This window comes from Saccoglossus kowalevskii, chromosome 22, assembly GCF_978046115.1.
Source record: "Saccoglossus kowalevskii chromosome 22, keSacKowa6.1, whole genome shotgun sequence".
Taxonomy (NCBI): Eukaryota; Metazoa; Hemichordata; class Enteropneusta; family Harrimaniidae; genus Saccoglossus; species Saccoglossus kowalevskii.
The window spans coordinates 27,180,926-27,203,723 of record NC_140662.1 but is presented as its reverse complement, the minus strand read 5'-3'; the positions used below and the strand labels follow the sequence as shown (position 1 = coordinate 27,203,723).

At 32.8% G+C, this 22,798-nt stretch overlaps 1 protein-coding gene across 1 annotated transcript in view; it reads left to right on the top strand.

The window, feature by feature from the left end:
* LOC100368132 (prolow-density lipoprotein receptor-related protein 1-like) overlaps positions 1-22,798 on the top strand; it is a 202,734-nt gene that overhangs the window by 44,279 nt on the left and 135,657 nt on the right. The window contains exons 5-10 of the mRNA XM_085495859.1: positions 12,705-12,830; positions 13,536-13,655; positions 14,031-14,156; positions 18,123-18,371; positions 19,799-19,961; positions 21,516-21,738. Of these exons, the coding sequence (XP_085351985.1) occupies positions 12,705-12,830; positions 13,536-13,655; positions 14,031-14,156; positions 18,123-18,371; positions 19,799-19,961; positions 21,516-21,738 (1,007 nt within the window). The remainder of the gene's footprint in view (positions 1-12,704; positions 12,831-13,535; positions 13,656-14,030; positions 14,157-18,122; positions 18,372-19,798; positions 19,962-21,515; positions 21,739-22,798) is intronic.

Here is a 22,798-nt window from a genome sequence, read left to right as displayed (position 1 = left end):
TACTAGTATTTGCTTCTGCTGGCTGTTTGCTTTGCTGAGTTTTCACTGCAATGTTAAATGCCCCCCTCCCCCCAAAAAACCATAAAATAATGTGTTGTTGAATTTCAACAGTATCATGTTATAAATAACTTGGTTTCTATGAATTTATAAATCGGTGTAAATATTCACACACTATCTTACTCTTGGTTGTAGAATTATAATTCAATCAGAAGTTTGCATTGTAATTTCTCATTGGCAGGTCAAAACGTACGTCATGAATATCATTGGAATATTTCGTATTTTGCAGAATTTAAGGTCATATGTGAAATTAAAAATTGGGGTCACAGACCAAAGTTTTGAGATGCACTTGATACATAGATAGCATGAGGAAAAATTGAAACATGACCTATTCAATTAGAAATTTTTTTCAATTAGAATTTTTTTCTTTTCTTCATATGTGATATAGTAAATGTGTATGTGTAAATATACTTTGGAAAAAATAAAATGAGGATACAGACCTATTTGTGAAGGTACAGTGTCAGTTGTTTGCGTTATGCAAATGTACTGGCAATAAAGCCCTTTCTTGCTCATCACATACTAGTAGAATGCTATGAAATGAACGTTCTTTTTTTGCATTAAGTAAAATTATGGCTTGTATCCTCACAAGACGTTCCACTTCGCTAAGACGCGTACCACTGTACCATGCATTTCTATGGGCTCTGCACGAGCTGATGTGGAACGCACGTCTGGGAGTCAGTGACAGTAGCTAAGTTTGACAAAATAGCATAAACTCAACTTTGAAGTAATCTTTGAAAACCAAATTTATGTATATTAGACATGCAGGGGTAATCTTGTTCCACTGTTCAGGGGAGTCTCAATAACCATCCCGAAGTAATGTTTTCGGCCTTTGTTTTCACCGTGATGGTTGCCAGGCGGTGAAAATACCTGGATGTCCGCCCCCGAGAATAGATGCTTTGCCTCAAATGCATTTCTCAAGAAAATTGTGAAGACATGGGAATTAAATCACCAACTGATGTTGATGTAATTGTGAGATTTGAGGATTCATGTGAAATATGCATTATATTTGTAATTGTATGCGATTTCCTGTGAAATGTCATCTACATCCAGTGATTGATATTTAGCATTTATTATCACTGGAATTCTAGCATTTTCAAAACTGAGTTTTGTGCTTGATGAGTTATAGTCCCATTTTAGTGTCTTCTTTTAGCCACATTTTATATTTCATAACTTTGTTGTGTGGTCACAATCAGAACCACTCATTTTGAAATATTATTCAATACAATTGTCTTGGTTTATGATGTGCATGTGTGCAAAGAACTAGTTGGGTATTTTTTTATTCAAGGTGACCCCTTAGTTACATGTACATTTCTCAAAGTCATCCTGTAGTACTATGGTAATCAAATTCAAATTGGTTACTCGTACATGTACACAGTGACCCCCTTGGTTTGGTACTTCTAGTCAAGGTGACCTCTTTAATAGTTATATTACCAGGATGCAGTGGTACATTTTACTTAGAATCTCTTCAAGACTTAAATGCTTAACATTGATTATTCACTGTAAATGTGATTGCTTGATTGAAAAAGATCACATTGTATACATTATTATTATACATCTGTCAGCATGCTGTAATTTTGCGGTATTTTACGGGGTATTTTCATCCTACCATATTAGAAAATGCCAATTCCAAATAAGGAATGGTTACGTGCGTAGGCGTCCTCTAATAATAAAAACAAACATGGCTGCCGCCAGGGTTTGACCGGACTCCTTACAAAGAAGTTTGCTGATTCTGGATTTTGGCATTCCCATGATGTACCCTTGGATGGAAAAGATGTATAATAATAAGGTTATTACAAGGATACCTCAAAGTATGCGCTCAGACAGTACGCTGCGTGTTGGTCGATACTCCCACTGTACTGTCTTCGTGCATACTGTATCCTCGTAATAACCTCCTAGTATACTGTCAATGATTTTACGATCACATGATTGAGTGAACCATCCTTTGCTGCATGGTCTATGAACATTTTGCTTTCTATGGTTCAGATTGGATTGTCCCTTTAATAGTACTTGATATTTGAATATACTTGCATGGAGATATATCTCAGCTAACCATCCATGCTAGGCATTTATTGTAGAGGTCTTAGATGCCTAGGCATGGAATGTAAGCTATGATAAATTATAAATATACAGTACAGTCCAAGCATAACTTAACATTTAGCTTGCTTTAATCTGGATTACACTAACTTTAATAGCTTGCTTTCTAAACTACCACATATCTAAAGAGTAAATTATCGTAGAAACATAGTAAATACAGTAAAAGAATAATTTGATTATTGATAACAATGATACTGTGTTTAAAAAAAAAGTTAGGTATATCTAAAATTAATTTATTTTTTATAAAAAGGTATATCTAACTGATAGCCGGCTGAAAAGTCAAGTTATGCCCAGACTGTACTGTAGTTATTAGGTTTGCTATTAAAGAATCTATGAGATAAGGATATGCAATTTGTATAGCATTTGATGAAGATCTAAATACAAAGTTGTGTGATTTTTGAGATCAGAAAATCGCAAAACATGCTTACATTTCTAGCAATACTATGCACATCTAATTAGTGTTCTCAACAATTTTTGCTAGTGTCTAAGCTTGTGCCAGCAGCTCTGTAGTTAAGTATTGCAGTGTGTCTGCAGCTCTGTATATAGTTAAATTTTGAGAGTGTTGCAAGCTTGTGCCTGCAGCTCTGTAGTTAAGTATTGCAGTGTGTCTGCAGCTCTGTACTTAAAGCGCGGTGGTTGTCGCGCAGCGCGTGTTCGAATTTCATGTGAATAAACAATGTATTTTACATGTGTTGTATTCGTCGCTATAAGTCCCATATTGAACAGGACGCGGCGTAACGACTACCGCTCTTTAAGTTTCGAGAGTGTCGCAAGCTTGTGCCTGCAGCTCTGTAGTTAAGTATTGCAGTGTCTGCAGCTCTATAGTTAAGTATTGCCGCGTGTCTGCAGCTCTGTACTTAAGTTTTGAGAATGTTGCAAGCTTGTGCCTGCAGCTCTGTAGTTAAGTATTGCAGTGTGGCTCAAGCTTGCAGTATAAAGCAGTCATACTGCAGCAACCCATACTACTGGAATTTGCTTTAATTTCGCGAGAGGTACATTTCTGTGAGTCAGAAAATGACAAATTTATATAGCTGCTATAATTAAGACAGAGACAAAGTCTCTGAAAATGGTTTTATATATTCACATCACAGGAATTAACAAATTTAACACAGTATGTATATTACATTCATCTTTCTACAAGTTAATGGTTTGTATATTTGTATAAAATATATCATCAAATGTAAATAAGGTTTTTATATGTGTTGCTATGGTTACAAGATTTTAATGATGAGATATTCAACACATAATTAAATAAATCAGAGAGTGGTAGAAGTATGACTAATGTAATGATACATGATGTATCTGCTCAGCATCAGTAGATTAAATAAATCAGAGAATGGTAGAAGTATGACGAATGTAATGATACATGATGTATCTGCTCAGCATCAGTAGACTAAATAAATCAGAGAGTGGTAAAAGTATGACTAATGTAATGATACATGATGTATCTGCTCAGCATCAGTAGATTAAATAAATCAGAGAATGGTAGAAGTATGACGAATGTAATGATACATGATGTATCTGCTCAGCATCAGTAGATTAAATAAATCAGAGAGTGGTAGAAGTATGACGAATGTAATGATACATGATGTATCTGCTCAGCATCAGTAGACTAAATAAATCAGAGAATGGTAGAAGTATGACGAATGTAATGATACATGATGTATCTGCTCAGCATCAGTAGATTAAATAAATCAGAGAATGGTAGAAGTATGACGAATGTAATGATACATGATGTATCTGCTCAGCATCAGTAGACTAAATAAATCAGAGAGTGGTAAAAGTATGACTAATGTAATGATACATGATGTATCTGCTCAGCATCAGTAGATTAAATAAATCAGAGAATGGTAGAAGTATGACGATTGTAATGATACATGATGTATCTACTCAGCATCAGTAGATTAAATAAATCAGAGAATGGTAGAAGTATGACGAATGTAATGATACATGATGTATCTGCTCAGCATTAGTAGATTAAATAAATCAGAGAATGGTAGAAGTATGACTAATGTAATGATACATGATGTATCTGCTCAGCATTAGTAGATTAAATAAATCAGAGAATGGTAGAAGTATGACTAATGTAATGATACGTGATGTATCTGCTCAGCATCAGTAGATTAAATAAATCAGAGAATGGTAGAAGTATGACGAATGTAATGATACATGATGTATCTGCTCAGCATCAGTAGATTAAATAAATCAGAGAATGGTAGAAGTATGACGAATGTAATGATACATGATGTATCTGCTCAGCATTAGTAGATTAAATAAATCAGAGAATGGTAGAAGTATGACTAATGTAATGATACATGATGCATCTGCTCAGCATCAGTTGATTAAATAAATCAGAGAATGGTAGAAGTATGACTAATGTAATGATACATGATGTATCTGCTCAGCATTAGTAGATTAAATAAATCAGAGAATGGTAGAAGTATGACGAATGTAATGATACATGATGTATCTGCTCAGCATTAGTAGATTAAATAAATCAGAGAATGGTAGAAGTATGACGAATGTAATGATACATGATGTATCTGCTCAGCATTAGTAGATTAAATAAATCAGAGAATGGTAGAAGTATGACGAATGTAATGATACATGATGTATCTGCTCAGCATCAGTAGATTAAATAAATCAGAGAATGGTAGAAGTATGACGAATGTAATGATACATGATGTATCTGCTCAGCATTAGTAGATTAAATAAATCAGAGAATGGTAGAAGTATGACGAATGTAATGATACATGATGTATCTGCTCAGCATCAGTAGATTAAATAAATCAGAGAATGGTAGAAGTATGACGAATGTAATGATACATGATGTATCTGCTCAGCATTAGTAGATTAAATAAATCAGAGAGTGGTAGAAGTATGACGAATGTAATGATACATGATGTATCTGCTCAGCATCAGTAGATTAAATAAATCAGAGAATGGTAGAAGTATGACTAATGTAATGATACATGATGTATCTGCTCAGCATTAGTAGATTAAATAAATCAGAGAATGGTAGAAGTATGACGAATGTAATGATACATGATGTATCTGCTCAGCATTAGTAGATTAAATAAATCAGAGAATGGTAGAAGTATGACGAATGTAATGATACATGATGTATCTGCTCAGCATCAGTTGATTAAATAAATCAGAGAATGGTAGAAGTATGACGAATGTAATGATACATGATGTATCTGCTCAGCATCAGTAGATTAAATAAATCAGAGAATGGTAGAAGTATGACTAATGTAATGATACATGATGTATCTGCTCAGCATTAGTAGATTAAATAAATCAGAGAATGGTAGAAGTATGACTAATGTAATGATACATGATGTATCTGCTCAGCATCAGTAGATTAAATAAATCAGAGAATGGTAGAAGTATGACGAATGTAATGATACATGATGTATCTGCTCAGCATCAGTAGATTAAATAAATCAGAATGGTAGAAGTATGACGAATGTAATGATACATGATGTATCTGCTCAGCATTAGTAGATTAAATAAATCAGAGAATGGTAGAAGTATGACTAATGTAATGATACATGATGTATCTGCTCAGCATCAGTAGATTAAATAAATCAGAGAATGGTAGAAGTATGACGAATGTAATGATACATGATGTATCTGCTCAGCATCAGTAGACTAAATAAATCAGAGAGTGGTAAAAGTATGACTAATGTAATGATACATGATGTATCTGCTCAGCATCAGTAGATTAAATAAATCAGAGAATGGTAGAAGTATGACGAATGTAATGATACATGATGTATCTGCTCAGCATTAGTAGATTAAATAAATCAGAGAATGGTAGAAGTATGACTAATGTAATGATACATGATGTATCTGCTCAGCATTAGTAGATTAAATAAATCAGAGAATGGTAGAAGTATGACTAATGTAATGATACATGATGTATCTGCTCAGCATCAGTAGATTAAATAAATCAGAGAATGGTAGAAGTATGACGAATGTAATGATACATGATGTATCTGCTCAGCATCAGTAGATTAAATAAATCAGAGAATGGTAGAAGTATGACGAATGTAATGATACATGATGTATCTGCTCAGCATTAGTAGATTAAATAAATCAGAGAGTGGTAGAAGTATGACGAATGTAATGATACATGATGTATCTGCTCAGCATCAGTAGATTAAATAAATCAGAGAATGGTAGAAGTATGACTAATGTAATGATACATGATTTATCTGCTCAGCATTAGTAGATTAAATAAATCAGAGAATGGTAGAAGTATGACGAATGTAATGATACATGATGTATCTGCTCAGCATTAGTAGATTAAATAAATCAGAGAATGGTAGAAGTATGACGAATGTAATGATACATGATGTATCTGCTCAGCATCAGTTGATTAAATAAATCAGAGAGTGGTAGAAGTATGACGAATGTAATGATACATGATGTATCTGCTCAGCATCAGTTGATTAAATAAATCAGAGAATGGTAGAAGTATGACGAATGTAATGATACATGATGTATCTGCTCAGCATCAGTAGATTAAATAAATCAGAGAATGGTAGAAGTATGACTAATGTAATGATACATGATGTATCTGCTCAGCATCAGTTGATTAAATAAATCAGAGAGTGGTAGAAGTATGACGAATGTAATGATACATGATGCATCTGCTCAGCATCAGTTGATTAAATAAATCAGAGAATGGTAGAAGTATGACGAATGTAATGATACATGATGTATCTGCTCAGCATTAGTAGATTAAATAAATCAGAGAGTGGTAGAAGTATGACTAATGTAATGATACATGATGTATCTGCTCAGCATCAGTAGATTAAATAAATCAGAGAATGGTAGAAGTATGACTAATGTAATGATACATGATGTATCTGCTCAGCATCAGTTGATTAAATAAATCAGAGAGTGGTAGAAGTATGACGAATGTAATGATACATGATGTATCTGCTCAGCATTTGTAGATTAAATAAATCAGAGAATGGTAGAAGTATGACGAATGTAATGATACATGATGTATCTGCTCAGCATTAGTAGATTAAATAAATCAGAGAATGGTAGAAGTATGACGAATGTAATGATACATGATGTATCTGCTCAGCATCAGTAGATTAAATAAATCAGAGAATGGTAGAAGTATGACGAATGTAATGATACATGATGTATCTGCTCAGCATTAGTAGATTAAATAAATCAGAGAATGGTAGAAGTATGACGAATGTAATGATACATGATGTATCTGCTCAGCATCAGTAGATTAAATAAATCAGAGAATGGTAGAAGTATGACGAATGTAATGATACATGATGTATCTGCTCAGCATCAGTAGATTAAATAAATCAGAGAATGGTAGAAGTATGACGAATGTAATGATACATGATGTATCTGCTCAGCATTAGTAGATTAAATAAATCAGAGAATGGTAGAAGTATGACGAATGTAATGATACATGATGTATCTGCTCAGCATCAGTAGACTAAATAAATCAGAGAGTGGTAAAAGTATGACTAATGTAATGATACATGATGTATCTGCTCAGCATCAGTAGATTAAATAAATCAGAATGGTAGAAGTATGACGAATGTAATGATACATGATGTATCTGCTCAGCATCAGTAGACTAAATAAATCAGAGAATGGTAGAAGTATGACGAATGTAATGATACATGATGTATCTGCTCAGCATCAGTAGACTAAATAAATCAGAGAATGGTAGAAGTATGACGAATGTAATGATACATGATGTATCTGCTCAGCATCAGTAGATTAAATAAATCAGACAATGGTAGAAGTATGACGAATGTAATGATACATGATGTATCTGCTCAGCATTAGTAGATTAAATAAATCAGAGAATGGTAGAAGTATGACGAATGTAATGATACATGATGTATCTGCTCAGCATCAGTAGATTAAATAAATCAGAGAATGGTAGAAGTATGACGAATGTAATGATACATGATGTATCTGCTCAGCATCAGTAGATTAAATAAATCAGAGAATGGTAGAAGTATGACGAATGTAATGATACATGATGTATCTGCTCAGCATTAGTAGATTAAATAAATCAGAGAATGGTAGAAGTATGACGAATGTAATGATACATGATGTATCTGCTCAGCATCAGTAGACTAAATAAATCAGAGAGTGGTAAAAGTATGACTAATGTAATGATACATGATGTATCTGCTCAGCATCAGTAGATTAAATAAATCAGAGAATGGTAGAAGTATGACGAATGTAATGATACATGATGTATCTGCTCAGCATTAGTAGATTAAATAAATCAGAGAATGGTAGAAGTATGACGAATGTAATGATACATGATGTATCTGCTCAGCATTAGTAGATTAAATAAATCAGAATGGTAGAAGTATGACTAATGTAATGATACATGATGCATCTGCTCAGCATCAGTTGATTAAATAAATCAGAGAATGGTAGAAGTATGACTAATGTAATGATACATGATGTATCTGCTCAGCATTAGTAGATTAAATACATCAGAGAATGGTAGAAGTATGACGAATGTAATGATACATGATGTATCTGCTCAGCATTAGTAGATTAAATAAATCAGAGAATGGTAGAAGTATGACGAATGTAATGATACATGATGTATCTGCTCAGCATTAGTAGATTAAATAAATCAGAGAATGGTAGAAGTATGACGAATGTAATGATACATGATGTATCTGCTCAGCATCAGTAGATTAAATAAATCAGAGAATGGTAGAAGTATGATGAATGTAATGATACATGATGTATCTGCTCAGCATTAGTAGATTAAATAAATCAGAGAATGGTAGAAGTATGACGAATGTAATGATACATGATGTATCTGCTCAGCATCAGTAGACTAAATAAATCAGAGAGTGGTAAAAGTATGACTAATGTAATGATACATGATGTATCTGCTCAGCATCAGTAGATTAAATAAATCAGAGAATGGTAGAAGTATGACGAATGTAATGATACATGATGTATCTGCTCAGCATCAGTAGATTAAATAAATCAGAGAATGGTAGAAGTATGACGAATGTAATGATACATGATGTATCTGCTCAGCATTAGTAGATTAAATAAATCAGAGAGTGGTAAAGTATGACGAATGTAATGATACATGATGTATCTGCTCAGCATCAGTAGATTAAATAAATCAGAGAATGGTAGAAGTATGACTAATGTAATGATACATGATTTATCTGCTCAGCATTAGTAGATTAAATAAATCAGAGAATGGTAGAAGTATGACGAATGTAATGATACATGATGTATCTGCTCAGCATTAGTAGATTAAATAAATCAGAGAATGGTAGAAGTATGACGAATGTAATGATACATGATGTATCTGCTCAGCATCAGTTGATTAAATAAATCAGAGAGTGGTAGAAGTATGACGAATGTAATGATACATGATGTATCTGCTCAGCATCAGTTGATTAAATAAATCAGAGAATGGTAGAAGTATGACGAATGTAATGATACATGATGTATCTGCTCAGCATCAGTAGATTAAATAAATCAGAGAATGGTAGAAGTATGACTAATGTAATGATACATGATGTATCTGCTCAGCATCAGTTGATTAAATAAATCAGAGAGTGGTAGAAGTATGACGAATGTAATGATACATGATGCATCTGCTCAGCATCAGTTGATTAAATAAATCAGAGAATGGTAGAAGTATGACGAATGTAATGATACATGATGTATCTGCTCAGCATTAGTAGATTAAATAAATCAGAGAGTGGTAGAAGTATGACTAATGTAATGATACATGATGTATCTGCTCAGCATCAGTAGATTAAATAAATCAGAGAATGGTAGAAGTATGACTAATGTAATGATACATGATGTATCTGCTCAGCATCAGTTGATTAAATAAATCAGAGAGTGGTAGAAGTATGACGAATGTAATGATACATGATGTATCTGCTCAGCATCAGTAGATTAAATAAATCAGAGAATGGTAGAAGTATGACGAATGTAATGATACATGATGTATCTGCTCAGCATTAGTAGATTAAATAAATCAGAGAATGGTAGAAGTATGACGAATGTAATGATACATGATGTATCTGCTCAGCATCAGTAGATTAAATAAATCAGAGAATGGTAGAAGTATGACGAATGTAATGATACATGATGTATCTGCTCAGCATCAGTAGATTAAATAAATCAGAAAATGGTAGAAGTATGACGAATGTAATGATACATGATGTATCTGCTCAGCATCAGTTGATTAAATAAATCAGAGAGTGGTAGAAGTATGACGAATGTAATGATACATGATGTATCTGCTCAGCATTAGTAGATTAAATAAATCAGAGAATGGTAGAAGTATGACGAATGTAATGATACATGATGTATCTGCTCAGCATCAGTAGACTAAATAAATCAGAGAGTGGTAAAAGTATGACTAATGTAATGATACATGATGTATCTGCTCAGCATCAGTAGATTAAATAAATCAGAGAATGGTAGAAGTATGACGAATGTAATGATACATGATGTATCTGCTCAGCATCAGTAGATTAAATAAATCAGAGAATGGTAGAAGTATGACGAATGTAATGATACATGATGTATCTGCTCAGCATCAGTAGACTAAATAAATCAGAGAATGGTAGAAGTATGACGAATGTAATGATACATGATGTATCTGCTCAGCATCAGTAGATTAAATAAATCAGAGAATGGTAGAAGTATGACGAATGTAATGATACATGATGTATCTGCTCAGCATTAGTAGATTAAATAAATCAGAGAATGGTAGAAGTATGACGAATGTAATGATACGTGATGTATCTGCTCAGCATCAGTAGATTAAATAAATCAGAGAATGGTAGAAGTATGACGAATGTAATGATACATGATGTATCTGCTCAGCATCAGTAGATTAAATAAATCAGAGAATGGTAGAAGTATGACGAATGTAATGATACATGATGTATCTGCTCAGCATTAGTAGATTAAATAAATCAGAGAATGGTAGAAGTATGACGAATGTAATGATACATGATGTATCTGCTCAGCATCAGTAGACTAAATAAATCAGAGAGTGGTAAAAGTATGACTAATGTAATGATACATGATGTATCTGCTCAGCATTAGTAGATTAAATAAATCAGAGAATGGTAGAAGTATGACGAATGTAATGATACATGATGTATCTGCTCAGCATCAGTAGACTAAATAAATCAGAGAATGGTAGAAGTATGACGAATGTAATGATACATGATGTATCTGCTCAGCATCAGTAGATTAAATAAATCAGAGAATGGTAGAAGTATGACGAATGTAATGATACATGATGTATCTGCTCAGCATCAGTAGATTAAATACATCAGAGAATGGTAGAAGTATGACGAATGTAATGATACATGATGTATCTGCTCAGCATCAGTAGATTAAATACATCAGAGAATGGTAGAAGTATGACGAATGTAATGATACATGATGCATCTGCTCAGCATCAGTTGATTAAATAAATCAGAGAATGGTAGAAGTATGACGAAAGTAATGATACATGATGTATCTGCTCAGCATTAGTAGATTAAATAAATCAGAGAATGGTAGAAGTATGACGAATGTAATGATACATGATGTATCTGCTCAGCATCAGTAGATTAAATAAATCAGAGAATGGTAGAAGTATGACGAATGTAATGATACATGATGTATCTGCTCAGCATCAGTAGATTAAATAAATCAGAGAATGGTAGAAGTATGACGAATGTAATGATACATGATGTATCTGCTCAGCATCAGTAGATTAAATATTTGTTTATGGCAGGTGCTGGACAAGAATTGTGAAATCTAATAAATGAAGAAAATATATTTTTGTTCTGGGAAAAATTGTCACATTATGTAATAGTATAATATTTTAAAACTGTTGTATGTCATTTTAGCAAATTTGATTTTGAGTAGCTTTAGTGTCAATTTTGATTGAATTAATTGCATCTTAAAAAGGTTTAGCTGAATTGAAGTTTTTGTGTCATCTTCTTTTCATTCAATTCAAAACTTGAATTTGACTCAAATAGTGTAAATACAAATTAGCTACAATATAATGTTAACTGACACGACATGTGTAAGTTGCTTAAATGAGATCTAGTAAGATTTGATAATTAGCCCACAAGTCTACTGGATTGTTGCTGCAGGTATAGATCAAATTCAAATTTAAATGTGAATATTCCTTACTAGTTATGTTGAAAACTTTTTAAGATTTATGGTGATTAGTTTGAAATTAGTAGGGTTAATTTTTCATTTCCTATTTGAAGAATAAAACTCTAAGATGCACTAGCAAGGAAATGCTTTTGTGATGCGTGACAGGAAGATTGCATCATTCCGCCCACCCCCACCCCCTTACTAAAATGATTGTCTTTGTGCATTATTGTTTTGATCTGCAGTTTGTCAAAAATAAATAATGTATTTTGGGAGATCTTTTAATGGCTTACATAAGCAAACAGAGTTGACAGCATGCTTTCACTCATTTATATAATTTTTTGATAATTTTGTGACGTTTTGTTTCCTAGGTCCCACTCCAGCACCATTCACATGCCCAGCAAATTATTTTCAATGTCTGGGAACTGAAAGATGTATACTGGTAACTCAACTATGTGATAATATTGTACAATGTCCACAAGATGGATCTGATGAAGGAGCACACTGTAGTAAGTATTTTGATATAAATTTGAATCAAATTTTGAATTTGATTAACTCATCTACTAGTACATGTATGTGATAATATTGTACATTGTCCAAAAGATGAATCTGATAAAGAAGCACACTAAAATAAGTACATGATATAAATTTGACTATATTTGAATCAAAAATTGAATATACCGTACTTCAATCAAATTTGTTATCCCCTCAACTGTGTGGTGCCATTGTACATTGTTCAAAAGTTGGATCTTATATAAGAGCACACTGCATTTAAGTGAATTGATATAAATTCGAATATATTTACCAATAAATTAAATTTTTAATGCAAATGATAACTGTGATGATATTCAATGTCCACGAGATGAATCTGATAAAGGAGCACACTGTGGTGAGTAATTTGAAATAAATTTGAATCAAAATTGGAAAGCCATTAATTAGAAGAACACTATAGTAAATAATTTGATACAAGTTTAAATATATTTAAATCAAATTTTGAATGCTATTAACTCAACTATGGGATGGTATTGTACAATGTCTACAAAATGAATGGTCAAGCACACTAGTGGTTTGAAATCAATTTGTTGATATTTCAATCAAATTTTAAATTCAAATAACTCAACTACATGTATGTGGATGTGATAATTTTTGTGCAATGGAGACAAGACGAATCTAATAAGAAATTTGAATCAATTATGTTGTCATCACTTCTACAGGGGATGAGAATGTCTGTGCCAATGCCGGATGTGAGAAGCACTGCAGAATAGGACCATTGGGACCAGTTTGTTTTTGTGATAATGGATATAAAGCCGGGCCTGATGGCAAGTCCTGTGTTGGTAAGGGATTTGTACTGATATGCTTTAGTGGTTATATACTAGCAATATAAATTACCATCTAGGCACATGGTAGTAAATCGTTTAAAGATTGAAGGGACCCTCAAAGACTCATGGGTAATGGCTGTTGGCTCATATATCCAATGAAAATGTCTTCTCATTTTATTATATTTAATAAATTTTCATAAAATAACTGTCATGCCTTTATGAAATTCGCTGTATATTTGTAAGAGCTAGAGTGATTTTTGGTGCTTCAAAGGAAAAATAAATCAATTACAATGGTTGATAGATAACGACAGTATTTACAAGCACTTCCATGATTTTCAGTAATTTTATGCTCAAATGGAATTTCTCACAAGTTTTTAATTGTTATCTCAGATGTCAATGAATGTGTGGAAATAGTCGGTGTTTGTGAACAGATGTGTATTAATAATATTGGCAATTATGAATGCAGCTGTGCACCTGGATATCAACTGGTTGGACAAGATTGTGATATTGTAGTTGGTATGTATCATAATTGTATCAATATTAACCATCTCACCACCAGGCTTTCTCGCCCACATTTTTCTGTAACTTTTTCTTATATTCTTCAATATTCTTGGACATGAACCCTAATTTTGAAGCCAACAGACACAATTTGAGTCAATTATCAGTTTTTACTAAAAAATTTGGCTATTTTTTGTTTCAATTTTCTGGAGGAAATCGCAGACTGTAAACGGGACTATTTTGTGATGAAAAGAGGGAACTGGTGGTGAAAAGGTTGAAGCACCACAGTCACCACACAGTGCGTGTTTAATCATAAATATACATTTTACAAACATCACACAGTATGATGACTGTAACCATTTAACCATGTGCTTTATCATTTCTGTTTGTGGGATTATTCAACAGGGACGAAGGAATTGATAGGATTTACTTTAAAAAAATAGTTTGATGGTGAATGTCAATCAGTATGTTATGTGACTTCACATTTTCTTTATTACTGGTGTATGTACCTTACCTTACACACAACAAAGTTGTGTCAAAATCTAATTTTATGTGCACTTCTATTGGGGATGCACTTGGAACTGAGCAAATACGATATTCAGTTGTGTTCACCACTAGAGGGCACTGTTCTCTTATTGTTTAGTTCAGGAGAATATTGTAATGTGACTGTATATTTGCATTCTGAGATCATTCATCAATCTCTATTGGGTCTTGGGACTATAAAGTGAATTATTTTATGATTTGATCGTGTAGAAATTGTGGGAAATATATACTGACAGTTTTCAATGAATTTTCATTGAATGTTGCCAGTCATATTTACCTTGCCCGTACCATCAAAGATGGAAGGGAAAGATATATTAAGGGAAAAATTTTGTCCGGCGTTGTCGTCGTTGTTGTTGTCGTCGTTGTTAATAATTGTTATTGTGTGCATAATAACTTTACTAATTCTATTCCAAACTTTATCAAACTTGGTCACCTTATTCATCAGTATAAAGTCTTCCCTGAGTTTGAACAACAGATGTCCTGTATGAAAATATCATGCAAAAATTGAGAAAATCTGATAAAATATTTTGACTGTTTCTACTTGACTGATCACTGGTGATACACATCAAAGGTCACTGATCTCAGTGGAAATATGCATTGTTGTATGTGTTCAATGAAGCAAATGATTTATCTTATAATAATATCCTTGGTAATGTATCTCAGAATCCCATACTGGGTTTCAAAACCAACTCATGGAGAGATTGCACAGACTGATACACATTTGCAAACCTACCAATAAAATCTTTACAGAAAACAAGATGTCAGAAAATCAATATAAGCACTGCTATGAACTGGGTGCCAAACTTTGATCAAGATCTGAAGCTAATAGAAAATCTGTTTAGTCAAAAGTTATCAAATCAAAAACAATACATAAAAAATACATTAAAAGCAAAACATTTCATCCACATTTTAAAAAGAAAATTATTCTAAAATATATGTATTCTGTATTTGACAAACAGTTCATTCGACAAATGAAAACTCACAGGAATATGTTTCAGCTATTAGAACAGAATGATAGAGTTTTTATAATACTAGTTTAAAAACTCACTTCAGAGATTGCAGTGTTTGAAGATGTAGTTTCTCAGGAGGCAACAGTACTGTTGACTTCTCCCTCCACTGGACACCAACTATTTAAGTTGATTTGCATACAAAGCAGAGCTTGCAACATGATAGCTATTCATAAAGGGTGTTTTTTTTACTTTTCATATAATACAGTAGTCACACAATGAGGCAGTTCATATTTGTCTCAGTGAATCATTCATTTTTGACAGACACCTGTACAAAATACTTGAACTAAAGCCGGCTAAACTTTTCTGTTATCTTGCATGTTTTATGAATCTATTCACATCTAAATACAGCACTTTTTTTTTGTAATGACACATTTGTTTTTATTCTAAAATATCTCAATTACTTTCAATAAAGCTGGAAATTATGTTCCTTAAAATAATTAAACAAATAAGGCACGAATGTTTTTGTAAGATATTTACATCTTTTAAGGACATTCGGTAGACTGATTCCCCACTGTTGGTTCAACCCCAAAACTTGTTTGTATTCAAAATTAATTATGACAATGCATATTTATATTGAAACAAACTATGATAAAGGGAATTATATTATATAACAAAGGGCAAGGTCACCAGAGTTCAACTATGTTTGCTTCTGAGTTGATGTGTGTTTTCTCACTCACTTAAGTGTGTTGATGAGAGTGGATCAATACAGAGGTTCACCTGTCATTTGTAATCATTTACAAAGATGGTGAATCTGTAATTCATGCAGACTGTTCAATATTTCATATAATATTCCCAAGATCACAATAAGGCTCGCTATAAACGATTTCTGAGTGAAAATTTGGTGCGAATGTTGTCAGATTAACATGATACATATTATACTAGTGCCAAAATATTTAAAATTCATCTCACTTTGAATACTACTTTTATGACAAATAACACAAGTGTTTAGATAAATGTTTAGTTCACTGTCTTTGTTAGCACATGTTTGTAAATTATTGTTTATTTATGTCACTGCATTTCTAAATTTGAAAACAATTCAATTCTTACAAATTTTAACTCTTTAGAAAAAGGATTTGTTCACCCTTTGCAAACTATTTTTTCCCACCATTACTTTAGTGCAACATTTTACACATTTTTTATATTTTTCTATGATTTTGTTCTTAATTTTTAACCAAATGGACATATTTTCACATATTTAACAAATGTTGTCAAAAATCTACTTTTGACTTTGAAATTTTCAAGTAATTAAAAAATGAAACTAGCCTAATCATAGGTGATTCTTCTGCCTAAACAGTACTAAGAGAAATGTTCCTGGAAGTGTGAATTTCACTCCCAATAAAAACAAATGTAGGGAAATCATGTAGCCTGCAATATATCAGATTATAAATATGAATATAAATTGTTTTTATTGGAAACTTTCTGATCTATGCACAGTTTTGTCATGTCATGTCTTGTTTCTAATTGCTGTTTCTCTTTCTTGTGTTATGTTTGTGTCTTCTTTTCTCAAGGGGAAGGTGAGGTGTACTATTTGTGATTGATTTTTCTATTTTCCTTCATCCTTTTATCACTAAATAACCACATTCATGTACAAGTTGTGTTTTGTAATTTTTGTCCTTTCCTGTTTTAATAGATGTATTTGTATTTTAGTGTGTATGTCATTATTACTAAATTTTGTTTCATATTTACTCAGAAATTCAATATTAATATGTAATATTTTTTAAATTATGCATAAATAGTCGCAAGTTAATTCAGAAATTTATTCAAATATTTACTGTGATAAATTTAGGAAAGTGAAATGACCAGCGACATTATTTGTGTAAACCTTGCTGTGTGTGTTTCCTGACCAATCAATTAGTATATCACCACATGTACAACTGACTCTAACTTTACCAAACACAATCCTGTATTCATCTCAACTCCCTTGAAGCCACATGATCGTAATATTGTGCATGAGATAGTGTCAATGATTAAAATATCTTAGAAAGCAAATGTATATATTACATTGTATGATGAAACTTTACCAGGACTGAACCTTTGAAAATTTTGACAAATGTGGAATAAATCCAACAAAAAACTCAGTTATTGAGATTCTTGGATGGCATGGATATTAGATGGAAAAAAATTATGAATATCTTGCCCAAAAATTTGAATCTGGCAACAAAAGATTTTGGTCAAATGTGAAAACATATATGTATAGTAACTTGAGAAAATATATCGGAAAACATGTTGCTCTTTAGCGTCAAAAACAAAAACGAGAAAACTACTTTCTCACAACAATGATGATGATGTATTTGAATACATATTTATAAAAAGAAAATTATTCTGGTGTTGTATGTTGAATAAAGCATTCTGGGATACTAGTGTGTTTGTTGTGTTTACATCTCGCCAAAATGTTGGAAATTCCATCTTATGCTAATATATCTCTTTACAGAGGAAGAACCCAAGTTAGTGATTGCAAACTCTATAAATATCATGACGCTGTTACTTAATGGAACTGATTTCATCAGCGACTACGTACCAAGTAGACAAGCACTTGCGTTAGATTTTCACCACAACCAGCAGAAGGTTTGCTGGGTACACCATGACTTGGGGACTGGTGCAAGTAAACTCAAAAGTGTTAATGGTGCTACCATGGATCCTGCAACAGTGGAGGATATCCCAATTTTTTTCCACCTTGATAGTGAGTTTTAATTTGTTTACTTAATGAAATAATCTGCATAACATAAAACTAGTAATTAAAGTTGACCATGATAATGGTCGCTCGTAGTTTAGGTTGTCACATCATGACAGATTGGTTCAGAGTTCAAATCCTTACTGAAAGTAATTCGTGCCACCTTTGTTTAGGTTATCTGTTCTTATCCTACCGAGTAAACGTTGCGGAGCAACAAGATTATCATTAGATCTCACAAAATAAATCGAGATCTATTCATATTACAACCAACCAAGCATCGCGAGTCAAACACAGGAAGTGGCATAGACGACACTGGTTGTCAGTGAACTTCGAAAATGGCATTTACAGAAAAATTACGACTGGGAAGCTATTTTAGGAGAACATTTTGACGAAGATAATGACAATTTCTCTGAAGAACTTGGCAGTCCTAGATCGGCAATCCCTGAGCGATCTCGTGTTTTCCATTTCCTTAAATTAAGAATAAAAAGAAATATACTGGGCTATTTTATACAAAACTGTAACAAAATCAGTGAAACTCGAAATAGCAACAATACTTACACACAATAGACCATTGAAACAGTCACTGAACAACATGTAGATCGCGTACTATGAAGTCGAACGGAACAAAAATAACACACCTCCAGTTTTTACCGTTAACCGGATTACGCTGATACATTGTATGCTGAGAAATATCATGTACATGACTCTAGCTATCCCATGTTTTGGTACCCTGGAATACGAAAACAAAATGGGTAACACACAAAGTGGTATGATCTCTCAAAACGCAGCGATATGCTCTCTCCGAAAAAAATATTGGAAACCTTCCGCAAAATTCACAACAGCGAGAAATATCGTTTCAAAGTTGCTCATTTTATATTCAAAAACTATTTGAGGTAAACACTAAGACATTCAGTTACTTGTAACTCACCTAATTGTTGGTCGATTCTTAAAATTCTCACACAGCTGCAAAGGTCAAAATGTCCAAAATGCATCTCCTGTTGTTTTAAGAATGTCCGTATTCGTTTTACGAAGAAATATGCAATTTCCGAGGAAGGCCCAAGTGTGCAGAATATCTGGTGTTCGGTAAACTTTGCTACCGAGCATGGCACACACAATTAAGCCGATTAACACCTTAAACAATAGGCGTTGCGAGTCTGTTGTATTACTAGTCTGGGGACTACATGTGTCCAATTGTTTTTTGATAGTCTGATTGTCAGTAGAACTTTAAGTTTAGGTAAAAGACCCTGCATTTCTTTTCAGCAGTTAATGTGTACAGTTGAGTTTGGGGCTCTTCAAAAATCCACATGCTCAAATGTGACAAAAAACAAGTTTTCCTAGGGAGCAATTATTGTAGTGCTGTGACTTTTGCCAATGCAATAGGAAAATGCATTGTTAATATTTGTTTCTGCATTGCTAAATTTCATTCTCTTTTTCAGATGTTGAACAACTAGCCATTGATTGGATTACTGACAATATATACTTTGTAGATGATGTTGCTAACCGGATATTTTTGTGCAAACCCAACACTACTATGTGTATTACCATACTGGATGTAGATTTAGTAAACCCACGTGGTATTGCATTAGACCCTGCCGATGGGTAAGTACATACCTTCACATCACCATGTACTGTAGAAGATGTTGAAATAGCTGCATGCAATTTTAGCAGATTTGACTCTTGGCATGAATTAACAGAATCTTAATTTAGCTAAAGTGTCGACTATCTCCATATGAGAATGTACTTTATTCTAAATTAGCTACATCTTGAATTAGCAAAATTACAGATTAGCTAAATTAGCTAAAATGACATGCTAGCTGAAAAGACATGTTTTACAGTATATCCTGATACTTTGTGGGTCTTCCAGCCCATATAATTCTGGAAATGTTGCCTTCATTTATCCATCATAATTTTTCAAACATGCCTGTTCAAAGTTGGTACAAATGGGATACTTATGCAAATCAAATCGTTTGGTTGACCTTTGACCAACTGGTGGTAAATTTTGTTCAGAAAAATAACAAAAATTCTTAATTGGTTGAATGTTGTTAAATCCTGTTCAAGGCAGTTCACACCTCTGTGTGTGAACCTATATCTTAGATATGCCTGGACTGATTACATTTAAACTTCACTTACACATTGTACATCAATTTGTTTCATGATCTGCTTCAAAATGACCAAAATGCGGCCATTTTTGTGACATTATTTGTTCGTCATTATTGATGCACATCATTTTGTTTTTCAGACTGGTGAACATTTTGTTTTTCAGACCGGTGAACATTTTGTTTTTATTAATGAATGCAGTAGAAAAGCCGTACATGTATCTCTGACATGCTTTGACTGATTATGTTAAAATTTTAAAGATTCATTATACATCATGTCATAGATATACAGATATACTCAAAATGACTGACTGGTGGCCATTTTGTTTTAATTATAAATGCGGTTCCTGAGCAATGTCTTAATAAAATACTCGTTTGATAATCAGATACAAGATGACTGAATGTCAATCATTTTAATGCTAAAAAATCATCATAATCAAGCTTCAGTACTGGATCCATATCCCTGACATGTTTATGTTCCAACTGTATTACTATAAACAAAACTATATCTTAAATTTGATAACTAACAGGGACTGTGCCATGCATAGTTTGTTATTTTCAGATTTCGAAAAAACTGAGCTGACTACAGCCATTTTTGTCAACAACAAAAAATTATTCACAAAATTTTAAATTTTTGTTTTATTAATTGATTCAAAATGTTCAACTGGTTTATGTGTGGATTATACAATTTTGTATATGAGACTGATCTTACTCCTAGAAGGTGTCAATTTGACTGAACAAAACCTGGATAAATGCCATATTTTAAACATAATTAAAATTCTCCCTACATTTATTTATAATCTATGTACATTTTTTATTTTTGTATATTTGTCTTAAACAATATACTTAAATTCATTCTATCATCACAAATAGGGAGTACATTTTTGTCCCTGTGGCGACCATCAGTTGATACAGCATTTTCAAAAGGACTGACAAAATAATGGGAATGTAACCAGACTACAAAATTTGGGATAAATTTGATATACTGAGACAAGAATCAAACCTGTTTCATTTTGTGAAGTGTGAACCTAATAATTATATCTGTATTTGTTTACAGTCTACTGTTTTACACTGACTGGGGATCTCATCCCAAAGTGGTTAGAATGAACATGGATGGTACTGGTGTGACTGCATTAGTAACAACAAAAGTTGTTTTCCCGCATGGCGTTACCCTTGACTATGATCAAAAGAAGGTCTATTGGGTGGATGCCTATCTTGATTACATCGAATGTATGACATACGAGGGAAATGAGCGAAGAACTGTAGTTCAGGGTCAAACGGTTAGCTAAAATGATTTGCGTTATATATTCACCCTTTCACCATCATTGTCAAATTTTTTAACCTTCCATGATTTGGTTCTGAGGTCTTCAAATCCTCTACATATTCACATACTGAATTTTTTTCTATTAGAAGCGCATCTTTATTAGAAGCACATGTAAGCCATCAATTGCATTTATTGTATGCTAATAATAAGTCATTGAAATATTACATCTCATTTAAATAAACATATGCGCTACTAATAGAGCAAATATGGCATGCACAATGGCGAATGAATTCAATGATGGCTGAATATCAAACTTAAATTTGTTTAGTTATTAGAAATGTCGTCAATATATCCATTGTCTCTTATATGGTTATCATATGTGTGTGCACCATATAAACTTGCCAAAAACAAAGAGATGGTTTCTTGTTCACAGTTCACCCTATGTGATATGTGAATACAAATTGACAAACTTGTTCACAGTTTGTCATTTGCAGAGGTCTCTGAGAATACAGCCTAAGGAATAATTTACTTCTGTAGTCTGCATGTTCTTGTTAAAAAAATGAATACCTTTGAAGAAAATTATAGAAAACAAATATGTGCCAAAATATGAGGCAACAAAATCTGGCTATGAAGTGGGATAAATTCCTTTGGTTTTTAGCGTGTTTTGTCGCATATAAAAAATAGGTTTTGCTGGATTGATTTGTAGGTATAAGATGAAAGGTCAAGGGTCAAGTGTTTCAAGGGTCATTGCAATTGTTTACAGTACAGTACTAATTTCTTTTAAATCATAATACATCTTTCTGTTTCCAGGAATATTTCTCAGAATTAACAAATATGTGTTATTTTTGTTTGTGTGTTAAATTAACAATGATTAAATTACCGGTATATTTCTTTTTAATTTAAATTTTGCTGCATTAGGGGGGTTTAATGGTAATGATAATAATGGTGTAGGGAATAGTTTGTACATGTACTTTCTACAGATGTAACTGAATGTGACTTCAAGCCCCTGAATTGATTCATTCTTTTTTATCTTGTTCAACCACTCCATTACCTGCTTCCTCTCACCTCTCACCTCT